General features: G+C 42.0%; 1 protein-coding gene across 2 annotated transcripts in view; it reads left to right on the forward strand.

Moving 5' to 3' along the window:
• The window catches only part of LOC118084387 (connector enhancer of kinase suppressor of ras 2-like), a 315,789-nt gene that overhangs the window by 183,480 nt on the left and 114,719 nt on the right, over nt 1–17,590 (forward strand). For both annotated transcript variants that reach the window (XM_035113863.2, XM_060270182.1), the window contains 2 exons: nt 10,982–11,128; nt 16,987–17,120. In XM_035113863.2, the coding sequence (XP_034969754.1) occupies nt 10,982–11,128; nt 16,987–17,120 (281 nt within the window). The remainder of the gene's footprint in view (nt 1–10,981; nt 11,129–16,986; nt 17,121–17,590) is intronic.

Below are 17,590 nucleotides of genomic sequence, written 5' to 3' on the forward strand. Positions count from 1 at the left end.
TAATTAGTTGCACAAATGCTACTTTCAGTAAGGTAAGAACTGTCTGTAGAAATATCAGAGCCTTATGTTCAGCTTCAACTTCAAGAGCCCAAAAGTAGATTTGCCAATTAAATCAACCGGGGGGGGGGGGTGGAGAGAGAGAATGCACTAATCATAAACTGGAATACTTAAATCAGTTTCTCAGATATCAGAGAATCATCTTATTGTAGGGTTAGAAGGGATCCCAAGGGACCCTTAGTCCAATCTCCTTCAATGCAGGAATCTCAACTAAAGCATCCATAGCAGATTGCCACCCAACCTCTGCTTATAAACCACCAATGAAGGAGAGACCACTGCCTTCTGAGGGAGTCTGTTCCACTGCCCATGTTTTTCCTGATGTTTAGTTGGAATCTCCTTTATTCTAACTTGAGCAGGAGAAAACAAACTTGCTCCATCCTCCATGCGCCAGCCCTTTAAATATTTGAAGATGACTATCATATCTCCTCATGGTCTCCTCTTTTCCTGGCTCCTTCAACTATGCCCAACTCCCGCAACTGTTCATCATAAGGCTTGGCATCCCCTTTCATAACTGGCTATGTTGATATTAACATATCACTTTCACCATGTTTGGCATTGAAATTTGTTGTGCAGTCAGACCATTTTCATCCTATTTGAATCGGCTAACCACAAGTGCTCTCTTTGTTGCAACAGTATTTATCATAAATACTGACCTATTGTATTTATTCATTCTTGCACTTTGACCTCATCCTGTCCGAACTCCAGTGCTCCACAACTGCCTTGCTGCCAAGGCTGCAGCCAGAAGGAGCAAGTTTTAAACTGATTTAAAATGAGGTAAAGCATGGCACACAAATCAAGACAACTGACATCTGTCATTAGATCTCCCGTTGCTTTACTTTTTCTGGGACTAGAGTTCTGGGGGGGGGGGGAGAGAGTTGTTAATGCAGGAGATGTGGAACTTGTGGCTCTTTGGATGTTATTGGACTATACCTCCCACTCCAGTAGTTGGAAATTCCCTCCCCCCCCAGCTGCTATTTGGTAGGAATGTATTAAAGTATTAATAGTTCTATTTTCAGCAGGTACTTGTAGATATAGAAATGTTCTGTGGTGGGCACCTTTCCTAATGGAACTGCCCATCAATCTTCATAGGCAGAGGACAGACAATGGGTGGTGGTGGTAGATGCCAGCACACTGGAAGCCATTTGAAAGATGGATGGCTGCTCACTCCACTTTTGCCTCTGGCAAACAGGTTTTGCACATCTTAAAATGGTTAAAATGGTTAAAATGGTTAAAATGGTTAAAATGGTTAAAATGGTTAAAAGAAATGTCTGTGCTGCATGAGAAGTAGACCCACTTTCAAAACACTTGCAATTCTCTTAAATAAAACTCTTATCTACTTCCAGCTTTGCAAGCAGTACACATTTTCCCAGATACCCTTGGTTATCTGTTCCAGGTTCTAATCTTGATTATTCCAAGTCTGTTCTGTATATTTCCTGAACAAGTCTTATTTTTTGTCTAGTCAAAACAGGTTACTCCTTTTTGTTTTTGTTTTTAAAATAGCTTTGCCTTGGCACTGCTTCCTTTGCTTTCAGGAGTTTTTGGACACTTCCTTTGCTTTCTGCCATTCCCCATTTTCTGGTTTTTAGCTCTTCTACCCATTGACCATACCTTGTCCTAGCATCACCCACTTGACTCCAAAGCAGGCTTCCTGGATTTCAGACCTGCCATGTTGTTGCTGCTTTTCTTCAAATTCTCCTCCTCTGATGTAGGAATTCCCTCTTCCATTGCTCCCAACTCCCCCGGCTTACAAAATATGAGCATCACTATGGATCACTCCAGTAGTTAGGAAGCCAACTTCAGAGGTGAACATGATGCCTTCCTCCACTGGATTCTGCCTCTCGGGTGATCTTTCTTCATTAAATCTGCACATTTCCCCCATAACTGACCCCCCCCATAACTGAAGGCATGAGCCACACCTGAATATATAACCCTGAATATATAACCACTTTTGAGTGCTACAGCCAATTGTGAAGGGAAGGGTTGTGGTGGGAAATGTGCTTTGTGTTGCCAGGGCTTGAAACTATCAGTAGTCTACTGATGGCTAGAGGGGAAGCCTAGGGCTATAGACATGGCAGGTTGGATTGCTTGAGCATTGTGAAAAGCTTCGCTCCAAAACAGTCTCTAAGGGGAAGGGAGGACATGTCAGAGGTGTATAAAATGATGCATGGTATTGAGAAAGTGAGCAAGAGATGAGCTTTCCTCCCTCTCTCATAGCACTAGAACTTGGGGCCACCCAATGAATATTGGAAGGCTCAGGACAGGCAAACGGAAGGACTTTTTGACACAGCATGTCATTAAACTATGGAATTTGCTCCTGCAAGAGGTGCTGGTCGCGTTGCCATTTCTGTTGCCAGCCTTCAAGTTTGCTTTCTGACTTCAGGACTCTTATAAATCCAGAGGGTTCCAACACTTACATAGCAAAATCAGATCTATTGGTATTGATTTGGAACTCATATATTTCAAGTGAGCAAATATTTATCGTAATATTCAAATCAGATTAAGTGACATTGAAAAACAAAATATCGAGTTAGCTGTAAATAAAATTTGCTCCCCCAAGTTTTATGGTTTAAATCAGGGGTCAGCAAAACTTTTCAGCAGGGGGCCGGTCCACTGTCCCTCAGACTTTGGGGGCGGGGTGGACTATATTTTGAAAAAAAATGTGAACGAATTTCTATGCCCCACAAATAACCCAGAGATGCATTTTAAATAAAAGGATACATTCTACTCATGTAAAAACATGCTGATTCCCGGACAGGCTGGACTAAAAGGTGATTGGGCCACATCCGGCCCCCGGGCCTTAGTTTGGGAGCCCCTGATTTAAATACAACAGATAACAGGGTCACTTATATTTCAAAATTAATAATTCCAGTCCAACCTTTATGTTAGCCCAACTAAACGTTTTTCCCTCATCTTTTGTCAAGGGCAGATATTTTAAAATCCCCAGAAATGATAGACATTGCTGATTTTTTTTAATGTGCCAGACACAGTAGAACATACGTATTCCTTTCTACTGCCCATTGTACAACCAGCTACGCAAACGCGTGCATTCCTCTTTTTGGGGTAGTCTAACATCACGGCACAATGAAAATATCAGATTCTATCTGTCTGACATTAACCCAGAAGTAACTGCAAGGGTGGCTGAGTTTTTATCAATAGTATCTGTCTGAGTGGTGAATGGCACTATTTAGCGGAGGGAAACTTACAATGAAAACCCTCGTTATTACATATTTTTACATAGCTGTTAATTTGTATATATTTTAAGTTTTTATATATGGATGATTTAAGCTGGCTCATATTTGTAATGCCTAATAAAGGTTTGGTGAAGGAAAGTAAACTGTTTTGAAGGTTTATTTGTTTTTACAATCAAGTGATGTATAAATTTTATGAAATAAATAAATAAACAAACCTTTTACTGTAATGGAGAGCCAGAATAATGAACTGATATTAGTTCCAAACACACAATCTCTTGGAGCTCATTCCCATAAACCTATGCCTGGGCTGCAAGTGAAACTCATAATATTAAATGATTGAGATTGTGTTTGCATCCATCTTTTTCAAGAGACACTGAAGTATGCCTTCAGGGGTGAAGTTAAACCCCCCCCCCCAGCTTTGTATGGCTTCTCCCTGCCATCTGTTCTTTAAAAAAACAGAGAAGTGTTCATTCATATGTGCCCTCCCACATTCTACCTTGTTGTCAGCTTATAGACCAGGTCCACCCACTTTACTAAGAACTAGAGAATTCTGGGAGGACACCCCATTGAAAACAATATGATGTACTTTTGAGTAGATATGTATAAAATTGCACGGGGTGCCTGCCATCTCTCAGTACTGATTGTGTCGCTTGGTACTATAATTAAATAATATTTTATTGTTTATATGATTCTTAAATGAGATAATGTCTGATGATACAGTTTTGTCTGTACCTAACCTCCAAGAAATACTATGTCTGTTTATTTGTCTCTGTAAAGCATTTCATTTTGACCCCAGAACATAAAGTTCCCTAGGCAGCTGTCTCTCTCTCTCTCTCTCTCTCTCTCTCTCTCTCTCTCTCTCTCTCTCTCTCTCTCTCTCTCTCTCTCTCCACAAAATAAGGCATGAAATCAAAAGCTACTTAAAATGCAGCAAAACCAAAACCCACCCATGTCTCCAAAGACGAAACATGAATTTTAAAACTTCTGTAAGTTGTGCAAACTGCATACATTATGAAAAAGGCCAAGCTGAGCAGATAGTTCCAGCTGGCACTGAAAAGACTGCAAAGATGGTGTCAGGTGAGCCTCCCTGGGAAGATTGTTCCCTAACAGGTGTCATGACCAAAAGGTCTTCTCCCCAGTGGTTACCTCCTCACTTCATTCAACAGAGCCACCCAGAGTAGGGCCTCGAAACAGGACCTTAATGTTCGGGTAAACAAATGGTTTACTGAAAAATGGTAAGATAATTCCCCTTCCTAGCTGGCTTAAGGTGAAATCAAGCTGTTTGTTTCTACCACAATAGGGGTGTGAAAATGGGTCTGGCTGCTGGGGCATCGTATGATGTCAGGTGACTTAATTTCAAAGGCAGTATCAGGTGCCACTTCAGGTGCCATCTTGGTTTTTCTTTGCAACCCTGACTTGTATTCGGGTTGTGGCTGCAAATATCTGCACTTGGAAATTGGAGCTTACAGTCTATGCTGAATCTAAAGATTTGCTTTTGGCAGGGGCTGTCTCTATTCAGAAGCTCTGAGTAGAAGCCAATTCCAGTGGAGCTGGAAACCGTGGTCTCAACAGAGAACAACTCTACTCAGCAGCTCCCATTTCAAAGCTCTTGAGAGAAATCAGTCCCAGCAGAGCTTGCTTTTGGCACCAGATTGAAAAGAAACTGAACGCAAGCCCTGCTGTCAGAGGAACAATCAGGAGCACATTTTAAGGCTCCTGTTTGTTCCCTTGCAGCTGCAGATTTTTCTGTTCCACATCTGATGTTTTATGGAGCCAAGTATGGGCCAGAGATTCTCCGTCCTTGAAATATAATATGACTTCTTGAACTTTCCTTGTGGCAGCTTTTGTAAATGGCTTCAGACATGTTTCAGTTTGGAGAGAGTGCCCCAAACAAAGAGTTTGCAGACTTTGCCAAAATTCCAACTTTATCCAAATACCAGATATGTGTTAAACCATTTGTGAGAGCTGTAGGTGCATAAATATCATAAGAGGAATATAACCAGCTTTGAAATCTGCAAAGTGGGAATTTTGAAAACTGTCTGTGAGCCTTTGTAGGTCATTACAGCATGACAGTTATAGTTAGAGGGTCTGACGAGAACCAGGGAGAGCCAATTAAAATCCTCACTCAGTCATAGAGTTCACCAAGTGACCGTGGGCCGCTCACTCTCTCAACCCAACCTGTTTCCTAGGGTTGTTTTGAGGGTAAAAAAGCAGGAACCACGTGTACTGGCTTGATCTCCCAAAATGCAGGATATTATATATATGGTGGATTTTGGTTCCATTTGTTCTTGTGCATAGAGAGTGCCCTACCTTTCTTAAATAGAACTCAGAAGGCCGTCATTTCATGCGATCTTGACACACAGCTCTTAAATTGCCACTCAGTCAAACTGAAGTAGTGAGGAGATAGAGAAGGCAGAAGTTGTTATTTCACAGAGAATAATAGCAACAGAGTCTACATGTTGGTCAGGCAGCCTGATCTGGAAGGACTTAATGACGCAATCTGACAGCCTATTGCTGTTGAGTGAGGGAGAGAGTATTCATAGACTCCAACGCCCATCACCCTTCGGCTTCGACCATGGTTGGGACTGATGGGAACTGAGATCCAACAACTTCAGGAGGACCACAAGTTCCCCACCCCTCACTGGTTTTCAATGGATGGACTGGAACACATGATCAAGTCATACTTTGGCCTAACTATTTTTAGGAAAGAGAGGCAGATGGAATAGAGGAGGATGGAACAGGAGAAATAAATCAAGAGAATGAGGGGAAAGCAAGAAAATATAAGAGGAGAAATATGATCATATGTGGATTATTTAAAAAGTTGACCTCATTTTTAGAGTTGTTGAAGGTGGATTCCAAAATCTGAAGACTACTGCATTGTACTTCTCTCTTTGGCCAAGAATGATCCCGAACTGGTATCTCTGATATTCTGGTCTCCCAAACCCAGCAAGGGAGCTGTCCAGCAGTATAAGCAGAAAGAGGGTCTACTGCTTATCACCAGAGGAGCTGTCAAGAAGATCATTGAGATAGGATCACATATATGGCAACTACAGCATTTGCATCTTCTAAGCAGCAGCTGAAGGTTTATTTTTTTAAAAAAATGTATTTATTAAAGATTTTTAACCAACAAAAACATACAAAAATACAAAACACAAAAAATACAAAAATGCAGAAAACAAAAATTCTAACTTATAACCCTTATTTCTAATCTATTTTCCTCTTTCCCCCTTCTACTGCGATTCTTTAACATTTCATGCTTAGTAAATTCTAAATCTTATATAAACTCTAATTATCACTTCAATATTACCTTATTACTATATCTTTTATATCTTATCCATATAAACTCAATCTATATCTATTTCTTAATTAATTTATCCTTATCTTCTTTCAGTACATATTTCACACCCTTATGTTATCTAAGCAGCTGAAGGTTTAAATTAGGAAGGGAAACCTGTGTTCTTTGAAATATTGTTGGACTCCAGTTATCATCAGCTCCAAACAGCAAGGTCAGGAATGATGGAATTTATATCTGGAGGGCTACAAGTTCTCCATTCCTGGTGTAAGCACTCAGGCTGCCTACCCTATCATTGTCTTTGTGAGGCCCTGATCCTAACCATGCTGCCTTTTTCTGAATAGGCCACTGACCAGGGACATTCTGTGTTGACAAATAAGCACAGCATTTTCAGGTTCAAGCTTGAGTTCAGGCTTCCTGCCATTGCTGTTCCGGAGGACCCAGTAGTGATGATTGCAAAGAGTCCCAGAGATAGACAGGCCCCATTAAGGGCACATTAGGTCATCTGATTCTGCTGGTTCCTTGAGTGGGGTATTATTCTGAGCTATAGTCTCAGGGTGCTGAATGATCTGTCCCCCTAGTCCTGATTCATGCTGGGACTCATGATTGGATCCTCATCTGTGGAGTTCTCCTCTGAGTAACACAAGGAGGATACAATGACCTTCTCTGGTGTGCCTAGCAGCTCCTAAAGACAAATTAGTTCAATGTTGGTGCTAAGCCCAATTTCAATTCTCTGTCTAGTATTCTAGTCTGCCATGATGTCATCTTACTATTTTTGCCTAAATGTAATATCTCAGCAATACCATCGATAACTTCCTAAGAGATTTCCATCTTAGCCTACTGACATTCAGGGCAGGCTGCCCTAAATTGCATATATTATTAGTGTTTTAATGGTTCCCTCATTAAGGTTTCTCCTTAGAGCAATTTATCTTCAGGACATTAATTATTTAGCATTATTTTGTGAGAAGGAGCTTGCGAAATCATCAAGGCTCCTGGATTTTTTAACGTTTGCCCCCAGCTTCAAAATTGCATCTGGTTCTCCCAGACACTATCAAACATTAAGAAATTCAGACATTTCTGAATACACATCTTGAAAACACAGAGATGAAGAGGAAGAAAAAGGAAAGAAAAAGGAAGATATTTTAGAAATAAACTGAAGGTGAATTTATATCTAAGGACATTCTCTAGGTGAGAAGAAATCACCTCATAAAACTGTTTAATTTATGCCTGAAGGAAGAGAAGAACTCTTGTGCGAGTTAAATTAATATTAATAGTAGTGGAAGCCTCTACCCATATACTCAGAAATAAGTTCTACTGTGTTTTTGCAGGGAGGTGTTACTCCCTAGGAAGTGAGTTCAAAATTGTAACCTAACCCTAAATTCTATTTTTTAAAAAAATCCTTCCAGAAAAGGCTGGATTTCAACTGTGCACTGCAGGATACTATCTTCTTTATCAGTAAAGACATTGCAAACCAGAGCATTCGTGGAGGGCAGCAGGGGGAGGTCTTCCCTTCCCCTCATGCTTCAAAGCACAGGTCCTCAAGTGTGTGTCTATTTCTGTCCATTAGAACATAAGAACCTAAGAAGTGCTTGCTGGATTGGGCCAATAGCCCATCTAGCCCTGCATCCTGTTCTCACAGTGGCCAACCAGATGCTTGTGTAGCCAAAAGAGGCTCCAGGAAGACAGCTTTGTTCATGATAGCCAAAGAAATAACAGCAAATAAGCCTAATCACTGATGTGGCAAATCCTTCTGCCCTGCAGTAGCCAGTCATTGAGGAATGGACTTAGGTGCCTGAGCAGCATAAGCCAAGAGTTAGGGCTGTGTCCTCCATGAGTACTCTACCTCCATCTACAACAGGTTTGTTATAAATTCATTTGTCTCACAGAAGCCATGCAGATATAAACGGGGGGTGCTTAAAATGGGCCATAGCTCAGTGGTAAAGCCTTTCTTTTGCATGCAGAAGGCCCCAGAACAGGCATCCCCAAACTGCGGCCCTCCAGATGTTTTGGCCTACAACTCCCATGATCCCTACCTAAGAGGACCAGTGGTCAGGGATGATGGGGATTGTAGTCCAAAACATCTGGAGGGCCGAAGTTTGGGGACGCCTGCCCCAGAATCTCAAGGCAGAACTGGGAATGTCCCTGGTCTGAAATTCTGAAAAGCTGCTGCAAGTCAGTGTAGGCAGTACTGAGCTAGTTGGGCCAATGGTCTGACTTAGTGTAAGGCAGCTTCCTGTATTCCTAAAGCAATGTGGAATATCCAGGCCACTGCCACTCCTACATGCTCCATTGTCCCTTCTCTTGAAAGCAGGCATATTAATGATTAGGAGGGGGTTATAGCTTGGACTATGCTCATTCAGTCTGTGGCAGCCCGTGTTCCAAATAGCTTCACATTACAGGGAGGAACCTCCTTCCAGTGGCTCTCATGCCGCAAAGTTAGCTAAGAAAGAGGACTCTGGGTAAGCATGGGTGGGTGGGGTTTTTAAAAGCTCTAGATACTAAATGTGTGTGCCAAATGTGCAAATGGGTGACTGCTTTATCTGTGCAATAATCAGGAGGTACAAAATCCTGCTTATCAAGGATGGAAGGAACCTGTGGCCTTCTGGTTGTTGCTGGATTAAATCTCCCATCATCCTTGACTGTTGGCTGTTCTGTCTGAGGCTAATGCGAGTTGGAGGAACATCTGATGGGGCCACAGGTACTCCACCTGCTGTATATGAATTGCATTCCACACCTCTGATTGTGGAAACTTGTGTAGCCAAAATGGCACTCTCTCTGCAAAAGAGGGTGGTCTTGGCAGACTTAGCAAAACCCCAAAGCCTGACCCAAGCTGGGGTTTTAAGTCTTACCCCCAGCTGCATCTCTCTCCTCCCACCACTGAAATTTCAAATGACACCTGTGGAAATAGTCTGGGAAGAATTTTTTAAAAGAATATAAATCTATTTATTTATGCTCCATTTATGAGTTTAGACTGTTTGCTTCGGAGCTGTTTCAAAACATTGTTTAAACATTGCATTTTACAAGCCGGTGCCATGTTTATTCATGAGAACAAAGTGGGGCGCTTTTCCTGTGTTCTTAGCAATGCAGAGCCCTCCAAAGAGAAAAGCAAAGGAGAGTTTTTTAAAAATGCTTAAGCAACCATGGAGCACCTCTCAGCTGTTTTAGAGGGGTAAGGCAAACGTGTGGCCTTTGTGTGTTAGTGAAGCTTTAATTTCAGATGGTGGTTATAACTTGCATTGACTTAAGAAATGCAGTTCCTCTCTGTGGAGTGTTCAGTAACTCAAATAAATGATGTTTTATCTTTAATTAAACACCTTGAAGAAATTGCACCAATATTGTTCTACAATATGCAAGCAAACCTCCCTTCCCCCATCCCCCATCATTACCAAATTAACAGGTTCCATTACAACAGCCAGGATTCATTTTGTAATTATTCTGAAGCTGCTGTTCTATAATCCCCCAGTGAAACACAGTGATATGATACTTCAGTAGAAAAGATAATTAAAAGTAATAATTCAGTTTGTTTAGAGGGTATAAAAATTAGAGCAGTGTATCAGTATCTTTAAAAAATACATTTGTGCTTTTTGGAATATAATATTCTATCACTGAGTTGTTATTATTGAAATAAGAGCACCTATCATTTCCTTTTCGGTTGAAGAGAAAGAAGCAGGTGGTTACATCCAATTTCTACAGAAATTGATGGGTGCAACTAACTTAAGTCTATTAATTTCAATTGGTCTATTCTGAGTAAAGATGGGCAAATCTGTCAATTTCGGTTTCTCATTTTTTGAATGTTAAGATCAATTCTTCACATTTCCACACCAGTTTGCAGTTATTATTATTTGTGATTGGGGGAGTCCTCATGAAAATTCATTACAATTTTAGTGTATATTTCCCCTAACGTGTACACCTTTATACATAATTTTGCCTAATTTACTTATTTTTGCAAAACAGCGTTCCTTAATATAATGCATTTTATATGGTGTTTTCAGTGATACATGCCTTTTAATGCATACTTTACCCCTTTACCCTAGTATATACATTTCTGTGCACATGTACTTCACTGGAGAACTGTTTTGCAAAATTTGGAGAAGTGTAAATTTCAAAAAGATGGTTGTGGTTTTGTTCATGTATAGTTTTGGAAAGTAGGTTCGCCTGTAAATGCAAACCAGGTTTGAAGTTATCACCCCACCCTAACTCTGAGTACAACTTTTTTGGATATAACTCAAAACTGGTTTTAACAGAAATGCTACCATGTCCGTTTCTTGCCAAGAATGTTAAGTACTATTTATAAGAGAGAAAGATAGAAAGAATGCTGATAATAAGACATCCCTTATTCGCCATACAGAAATCTGAATGAAATACCCTTCACCATTTTGGGAAGATAAAATGGGGGGCAAAAAACAACCTTTCAAAATGCCATTATGGGATTTTTCTCCAGGTTGGCTGGCAGTTAAAGAACCTGGTAAATGCATTGCGTGAAGACCCAAATGGAGTGATCTTAACCTTGAAGAAACGGCCTCAGAACACCCTGGTGTCTGCTCCTGCTCTTCTGAAGAATGTGAGGTGGAAGCCCCTTGCCCTGCAGGTAAGGCAAACCTGGCATTGCATTTCTGTCTGGCAAACACTGTTTAATGAAGGGCCAAATCACTATAAAGTCCTCTCTTCTTTTTGGTAGGGGGAGAGAACAATGATGCCTTCAACAGGCCTGGTTAACAATTGCACACATAGCAGCAATGGCTCGACATATGTAGCCTTCTGGGTTTGGGGGACAGTAGTGAAGGGTGCCTGCTGGAACTGGTAGGGCAAAAGACAGAAAGGACAACAGAACATGGAGCTAGGGCCAATGGCAGACAGAGCCAACTAATTCTGGCTTTGGCACCCATCTAGAATATCAGTGGATGGGTGGAGCCTGTGTGGTGTAGTGGTTAAGAGCGATAGTCTCGTAATCGTAATCTGGTGAACCGGGTTCGCTTCCCCGCTCCTTCATATGCAGCTGCTGGATGACCTTGGGCTAGTCACACTTCTCTGAAGTCTCTCACCCTCACTCACCTCACAGAGTGTTTGTTGTGGGTGAGGAAGGGAAAGGAGAATGTTAGCTGCTTTGAGACTCCTTAGGGTAGTGATAAAGCAGGATATCAAATCCAAAAAACTCTTATATCAAATGGCTTACCTAAACAGCCACCAACATGATTTTTAACAGTGCAGTCCTACAGATCTCTACTCATACATAAACTGCACTGAGTGCAGTGGGATTTTCTCTCAGGGAAGTGTGCATAGGATTGCAGTCCTGATGTATCTGAAAGTGGAACTTCCTGGCTCCCATCCTCGGCAGCCGCTATGCTCTCCCAACTCAGCAGTGACCTGCAAATTGAGAGCAATGCATTTTCTGAGAATTGTTCCTTTGAGAGGAGAGGACATAAATCTAATGACTTCCCCTTCATATCTTTTTATTATTACCGGGATTCCAAATGGAGGGAAAGCACAATTACAACCACCACATTTTCTGCTCACTGCCCTCAGCCAAAGCGCTACTCATTCATTGGGGTCTCTTGGGCAAAGTCAATACTATCAGGCCAAATCACTCTCTGTTTCCATCATATCACTGCTATTCACTCTCCTCCCCCACCCCTCCCACCGCTGCTTTCCCCCCCATCTACACTTTTCAAGAAGAAATTTAAAAATCCCTTTTGGATTTCACAGCCTGCTTGCTTTCATGATATTGTTCCAGAGGATTATGAGTTTGAAGACAAGCATTATTTGTTTCCCAGTATGAAAACAATCGAAGCTATCATGAGTTATTGTTGGCCTGGTGTGTGTGTTTTTCCCCCTCGCCTGCTGGGGTTGCTGGAGCTTTCTGTGTGATTTGGAACAGGCAGCTCAGAGTAATCCAGCCCAAGACATTTTGCTGCCTTAAGGCAGGCAAGATGGTGCCTCCCCATCCCATATACAGAAGCCAACTTTGCTGGCTGTTGGATCTTGCTTCTGCCCTGGCAATGGGGCTGAGTCCACCTTCACACCCAAGGGCATTAGAGGAGATTAGCCCATTAGGGCAAAAGGGGCACTGCCCCACCAACCTCAGAACTGATTCTTCCAAGTCTAGCGTTCTTCCTATCTACAAAGAGTTCAGGGGCTGGTTCTGGCTGTCTTAGTCCTCCTCCTTAGTCTCAGCTTTGCCCTTTTAGAACTGAGCAGGGAAGAGGATGGGGACAAAGCCAGAGTTAGGTGACACTGTTGTTATCACTGGTTCCACCTACTGTTGGCCTCTCTGCTTTTCACCCTACCAGTACTCAATGGGCACCATTGGAGGGCAAGCATACAGTCCAAAATCTCACTGCTTCTTCCAACCCCACAGTAGTTCCTTAATAGTAGGGCTGGCCCTGACGGTATACAAAAACCCGGACTTGAAAAGGGCCAGAACACATGTAATGTGAAATGCATGGACGTGTTCAAAAGTCCAAAACGTTATAGATCTTCACAGTAAACTAAAATCTCCTCCTCCTTTCTTTTTACTGGAATGCTTCAACATGGTTTACATACATAGAACAAGTTACAGGTAGGTAGCCGTGTTGGTCTGATGTAGTCGAAACAAAATAAAAAAAATTCCTTCCAGCAGCACCTTAAAGACCAACTAAGTTTTTTATTTTGGTATGAGCTTTCGTGTGCATGCACACTTCTTCAGAAGGAATTTTTTATACATAGAACAAACATGGTTGTGGTTTTTTTTTTGTATGTGAGCTGCTTAGAGATTTGCATTATGTTATTAAAAAAAATAAGAAGGAAACATGTGCTTGACATTCCTGTGTGAGCTCTTTTTGCTCACTGGAACAAAAATCACCTTTAAAATAAATGGTTTTATCCAATAATAATAATAATAATAATAATTTAATAATTTATTATTTATACCCCGCCCATTTGGCCGGGTTCCCCCAGCCACTCTCAAATTAGACCCTTTGAAGTTACTGGGCATGATTAATTTAGGCCTATTAATTTCAGTGGGTTTACTCTTGAGTAAAACTCAGTTAGCAACAACCCAGAATTTCTGGGTGGTGGCAGAGCAAGAGCCCTCCTTTTTGTTGCCCTGTGGTTAAGGATCTGGAAAGGAGTAAAACACACTTTTATTGCACTGAAAGTGGTCGCTGCAGAGTGAAAATGTATTGTGGTATGCTGTCTGTTGAATGACTGATGCTTCCATTGTCATCACGGTTGTAATAGCTGAATGAGTGAGTGAGAGTTTATTTAGGAGATTTCTCAAAAGTAGGGAATATTTTCTCCTTAAATGACTTGCTTTGTCACTCATCATCAATTTTTCTTTTGAATTTCAATGTGGTGTGTGTTATATACCAGCAACATGGGACTGATTTAAAGCAGCAATATCGGAGGCATCTCCAGCCAATGAGTGTTCCCCAATTTTTGTGCTTTTAGCAGTCAGGATTGCTTGACATCTCTGCTTGACAAGAAAGGGAAGGCTAACATTGGATACAACCATTTATTTTGAAGGTGGAGCTTCACCTTTGCTCAATAGGCTAGTTTCTACACAAACTCACAAACCACTCTCTGTCCTCCATCTAAGCAAGTAAGAGGTGTTATCTGTTTCAAAGGCATATTGTAGTCATGCAAAAACTCAAAAAGAGGGTATGAAGCAGGTCTGGTAAAGGGTGTGACCTGGGAAGAAGATGGGTGGCTGAACAGAGGGGACAGAGCCAAGGGCCAAATGAAAAAGCTTGGAGGGGTACATTTGGACCTCGTCCCTGTCAGGAGGAAAGGTGGGACATAAATTGAATGAATAATTTAATTAATTAATTAATGATTAGTGATTGTGGTGAATATTAGTTGATTGCATTATGCTTGTTGTTGTAAAGGTAAAGGTACCCCTGACCATTAAGTCCAGTTGCGGACGACTCTGGGGTTGTGCACTCATCTCGCTCCATAGGCCAAGGCAGCTGGCGTTTGTCCGCAGACAGCTTCTGGGTCATGTGGCCAGCATGACCAAGCCGCTTCTGGCAAACCAGAGCAGCACACGGAAACGCTGTTTACCTTCCCGCCGGAGCGGTACCTATTTATCTACTTGCACTTGAGGTGTTTTTGAACTGCTAGGTGGGCAGGAGCTGGGACCGAGCAACGGGAGCTCAAGCCATCACGGGGATTTGAACCTCCGAGCTTCCAATTGGCAAGCCCTAGGCTCTGTGGTTTAGACCACAGCACTACCCGCACCCCATGTTTGTTGTTGTAGTCAGTAGCAAAATTCAGGTATGAAACCATCATTAGATGCTCTGTTCAATAAGCAGTGAGACTGCCTGCATGTATGAACTGGCCCTCAGTATCTGTGTAACAAAAGCCACTGAAGCGAAGCCCCTGAAAGATCTCTCTTGGCCCCATCTCAGCATTTCCCATCAACGGTTTGCCTTTGCCACAACATTCCGCGAATCAGCAGAAGGACGTTATCCTGTGACACTGTTTTATTCCGCTGTTGCCAGCTTTTAATTAGAACACATGGCAGTCGTGCCAGCCTCGCTGTGTTTGTCCCCAGTGGGCCTTGCCATATGTGAGTGGTCTGCTTTCTTATCAGAACCCATGTGGGTGTTTGAGATGGCCTCATTTCCTTACTGTTACTGTTTAGAGTCCCACTCCCCGCCAACTACTTGCAGCACTGCTAAATACTCATTCATTCCTCTGCTTTATGGATATTTATGGTTGAGAGCTGTTGATTACTTCATTGACTTACTGCACAGCATTGTAGCATCAACACTGACTAACCTAGGGCTTAAATTAATTTTTTGCAAAGTATAAAAGCAACATATTTCAAATGCAAGTGGTATCTGATTACACATATTGGCAGGAATGTATTTATGAATTAGACATGCTGTCTTGGAGCTTTGTGGCTGTTTACCAGTTCCTCTGAAATACTCGAGAATAGTGTCAGACTCACTGGAGTATCGAATCTGTGCTGACTGACCTCAAGGGCTGTTAGATGCCCAGGAAATGGTCTAAGACTGAGTCCTGACCTGCTGTATTGATAATAGAGATAGATGGATCTGTCAATTTTACTGTTTCTCCATTTCTTACTTTTTCACTGTTAATTTCAGTTCCTCACATTTCAACAGCAATTTGGAATTATTATTTTTAATTCAGCATTTTGATGTGAATTTCTCCTAATAAACACACTTTTGAATGCAGTTTTGACTCATGGTTTGTCAACACTTCTGCTTGTTCTGTGCCTGGAAAGTATGAGTTTGACAATTTTTCCACTTGCCCATATTTTCTAGGCACAGGTCTTGCCTTTTACCCACTTTCCCCCATAATACAAATTTGTATAAAATTTGCAAATATGAATTTATATGTCTAGATGCCTCTGAGAAATTAAGACAGTGGGTAGTTGGAGTCTCACCAGTACTGCACTTTGCACTGAAACCCAGCTGCCCTATAAGCAAAGTTTAAGCAACAGCAAAGGGGCAGCAGGTCTGGGGCCCATCACAAAAGACTCAGGGCTTGTGTTCCCTGGGACACCGCTTAACAAGTATTCCCTTCCTTTTCCTCATGGGAGGAAACTGGATGGGTAGTGGGAAAACTGTTTCCCTTCCCGCTGAAGTGGTACCTATTTATCTACTTGCACTTTGACGTGCTTTCGAACTGCTAGGTGGGCAGGAGCTGGGACTGAGCAACGGGAGCTCACCCCGTCACGGGGATTCAAACCGCTGACCTTCTGATCGGCAAGCCCTAGGCTCTGTGGTTTAGACCACAGTGCCACCCGCGTCCCAATAAATGTATCACATAATAAAAATAATATGTTTAAACATTTTAGAGATCACATTTTATAGGTGCCATGACACACATCAGGGCACGTTGGGTCTATTATGTTTTATCCTGTTAAATCCCCACTGCTTTTCCATAACTCCTTCGGTTAGTTGAAGCCCCCTTGACACTGCAAAAGGTACTGGTACTCTTCATTGGAGTCTGCCATCAGGGGGCAAGGTAAAGCACTGGTACAGGGGCATCTGTGCTCAGGTACAAAATGCAATATGTAAGTCGTCGTTTGATTTGATTTGCTCCTTGAGATTCCATAATGGGAGGTGACCTGGATTGAATATTGAACATTATCCATGTTACCAGTGATTTGCTACCATTAGTAAGATGTTATTTTCAAAAAGCGTGGAAGATTATTATTGTGGTGGGGTGGAAAGAGAAAGAGTGGCCTTTGCTATTGTGCCATCTTCTTGGAGCTTCCAATGCTTCTACTAAATAGAGTAATTTCTGCAAATATCTCTTTGGGGAAGAAATTCTTGTTGCAGCCAATTCAGAAGGAAAGAGATTCCAATAAGTTGCTTGTGCCTGCTGGGGCAGTGAATATTCCAGTTTTGTTGCATTGGCAAAAAGAAAAAGGAAAAGAGAAGGGGGGTAGAACTGGCTAGAGTATTCATTGTGTGCTCTCTCCTTCTCTCTCTCCAGCCTGTTATTCCAACCAGCCCAACTAGCAGTTGCACAACACCAACAAGCACGATGGGCATGGGCTCAAAAATGGACAGCTCGACTCTCCAAGATGTTTTCATCCTCTCCCCTATGTCAGGACTCTATGGCCCCAGGTATCCCTTGCCCTTTGACAATAATCTTGGCTTTGCATAGTGATAATTTCAGGCTAGAGAACAGAAAGAGTCTCTCTTTCTATCAGCCTTTCTCCCTTGCAAGTGCACTCATGCACACACGTACTACAGCCATTAATTCAAATGCAAAAAAAGGTCACATCAATTAGTGCATTGGAGCAGAGAATACTCTTACCCTATCACTCTCCTGTGCATGGTAGAGAATGAGAAAACCCTGCGCTCCTGTCCTGTCTCTGATGCCACTGAACATTCAAGTGTGGGCATAAATAAGGCATGCATGTTTAAAATCAATGGGCATATGTCCAGACCACACAATCAATATTCCAGATGGAATCTGCAATTCAACCCCGTCCCCACCACTGGATGTCTCAAAGGCACTTACACAGAAAAACCATTGCTTCCCCCAAGTAGAAATGACCTGCCACCATACCAGACTTGTATTTTCAAGCACC

The sequence above is a fragment of the Zootoca vivipara genome, chromosome Z (assembly GCF_963506605.1).
Source record: "Zootoca vivipara chromosome Z, rZooViv1.1, whole genome shotgun sequence".
In the NCBI taxonomy this organism is placed as follows: Eukaryota; Metazoa; Chordata; class Lepidosauria; order Squamata; family Lacertidae; genus Zootoca; species Zootoca vivipara.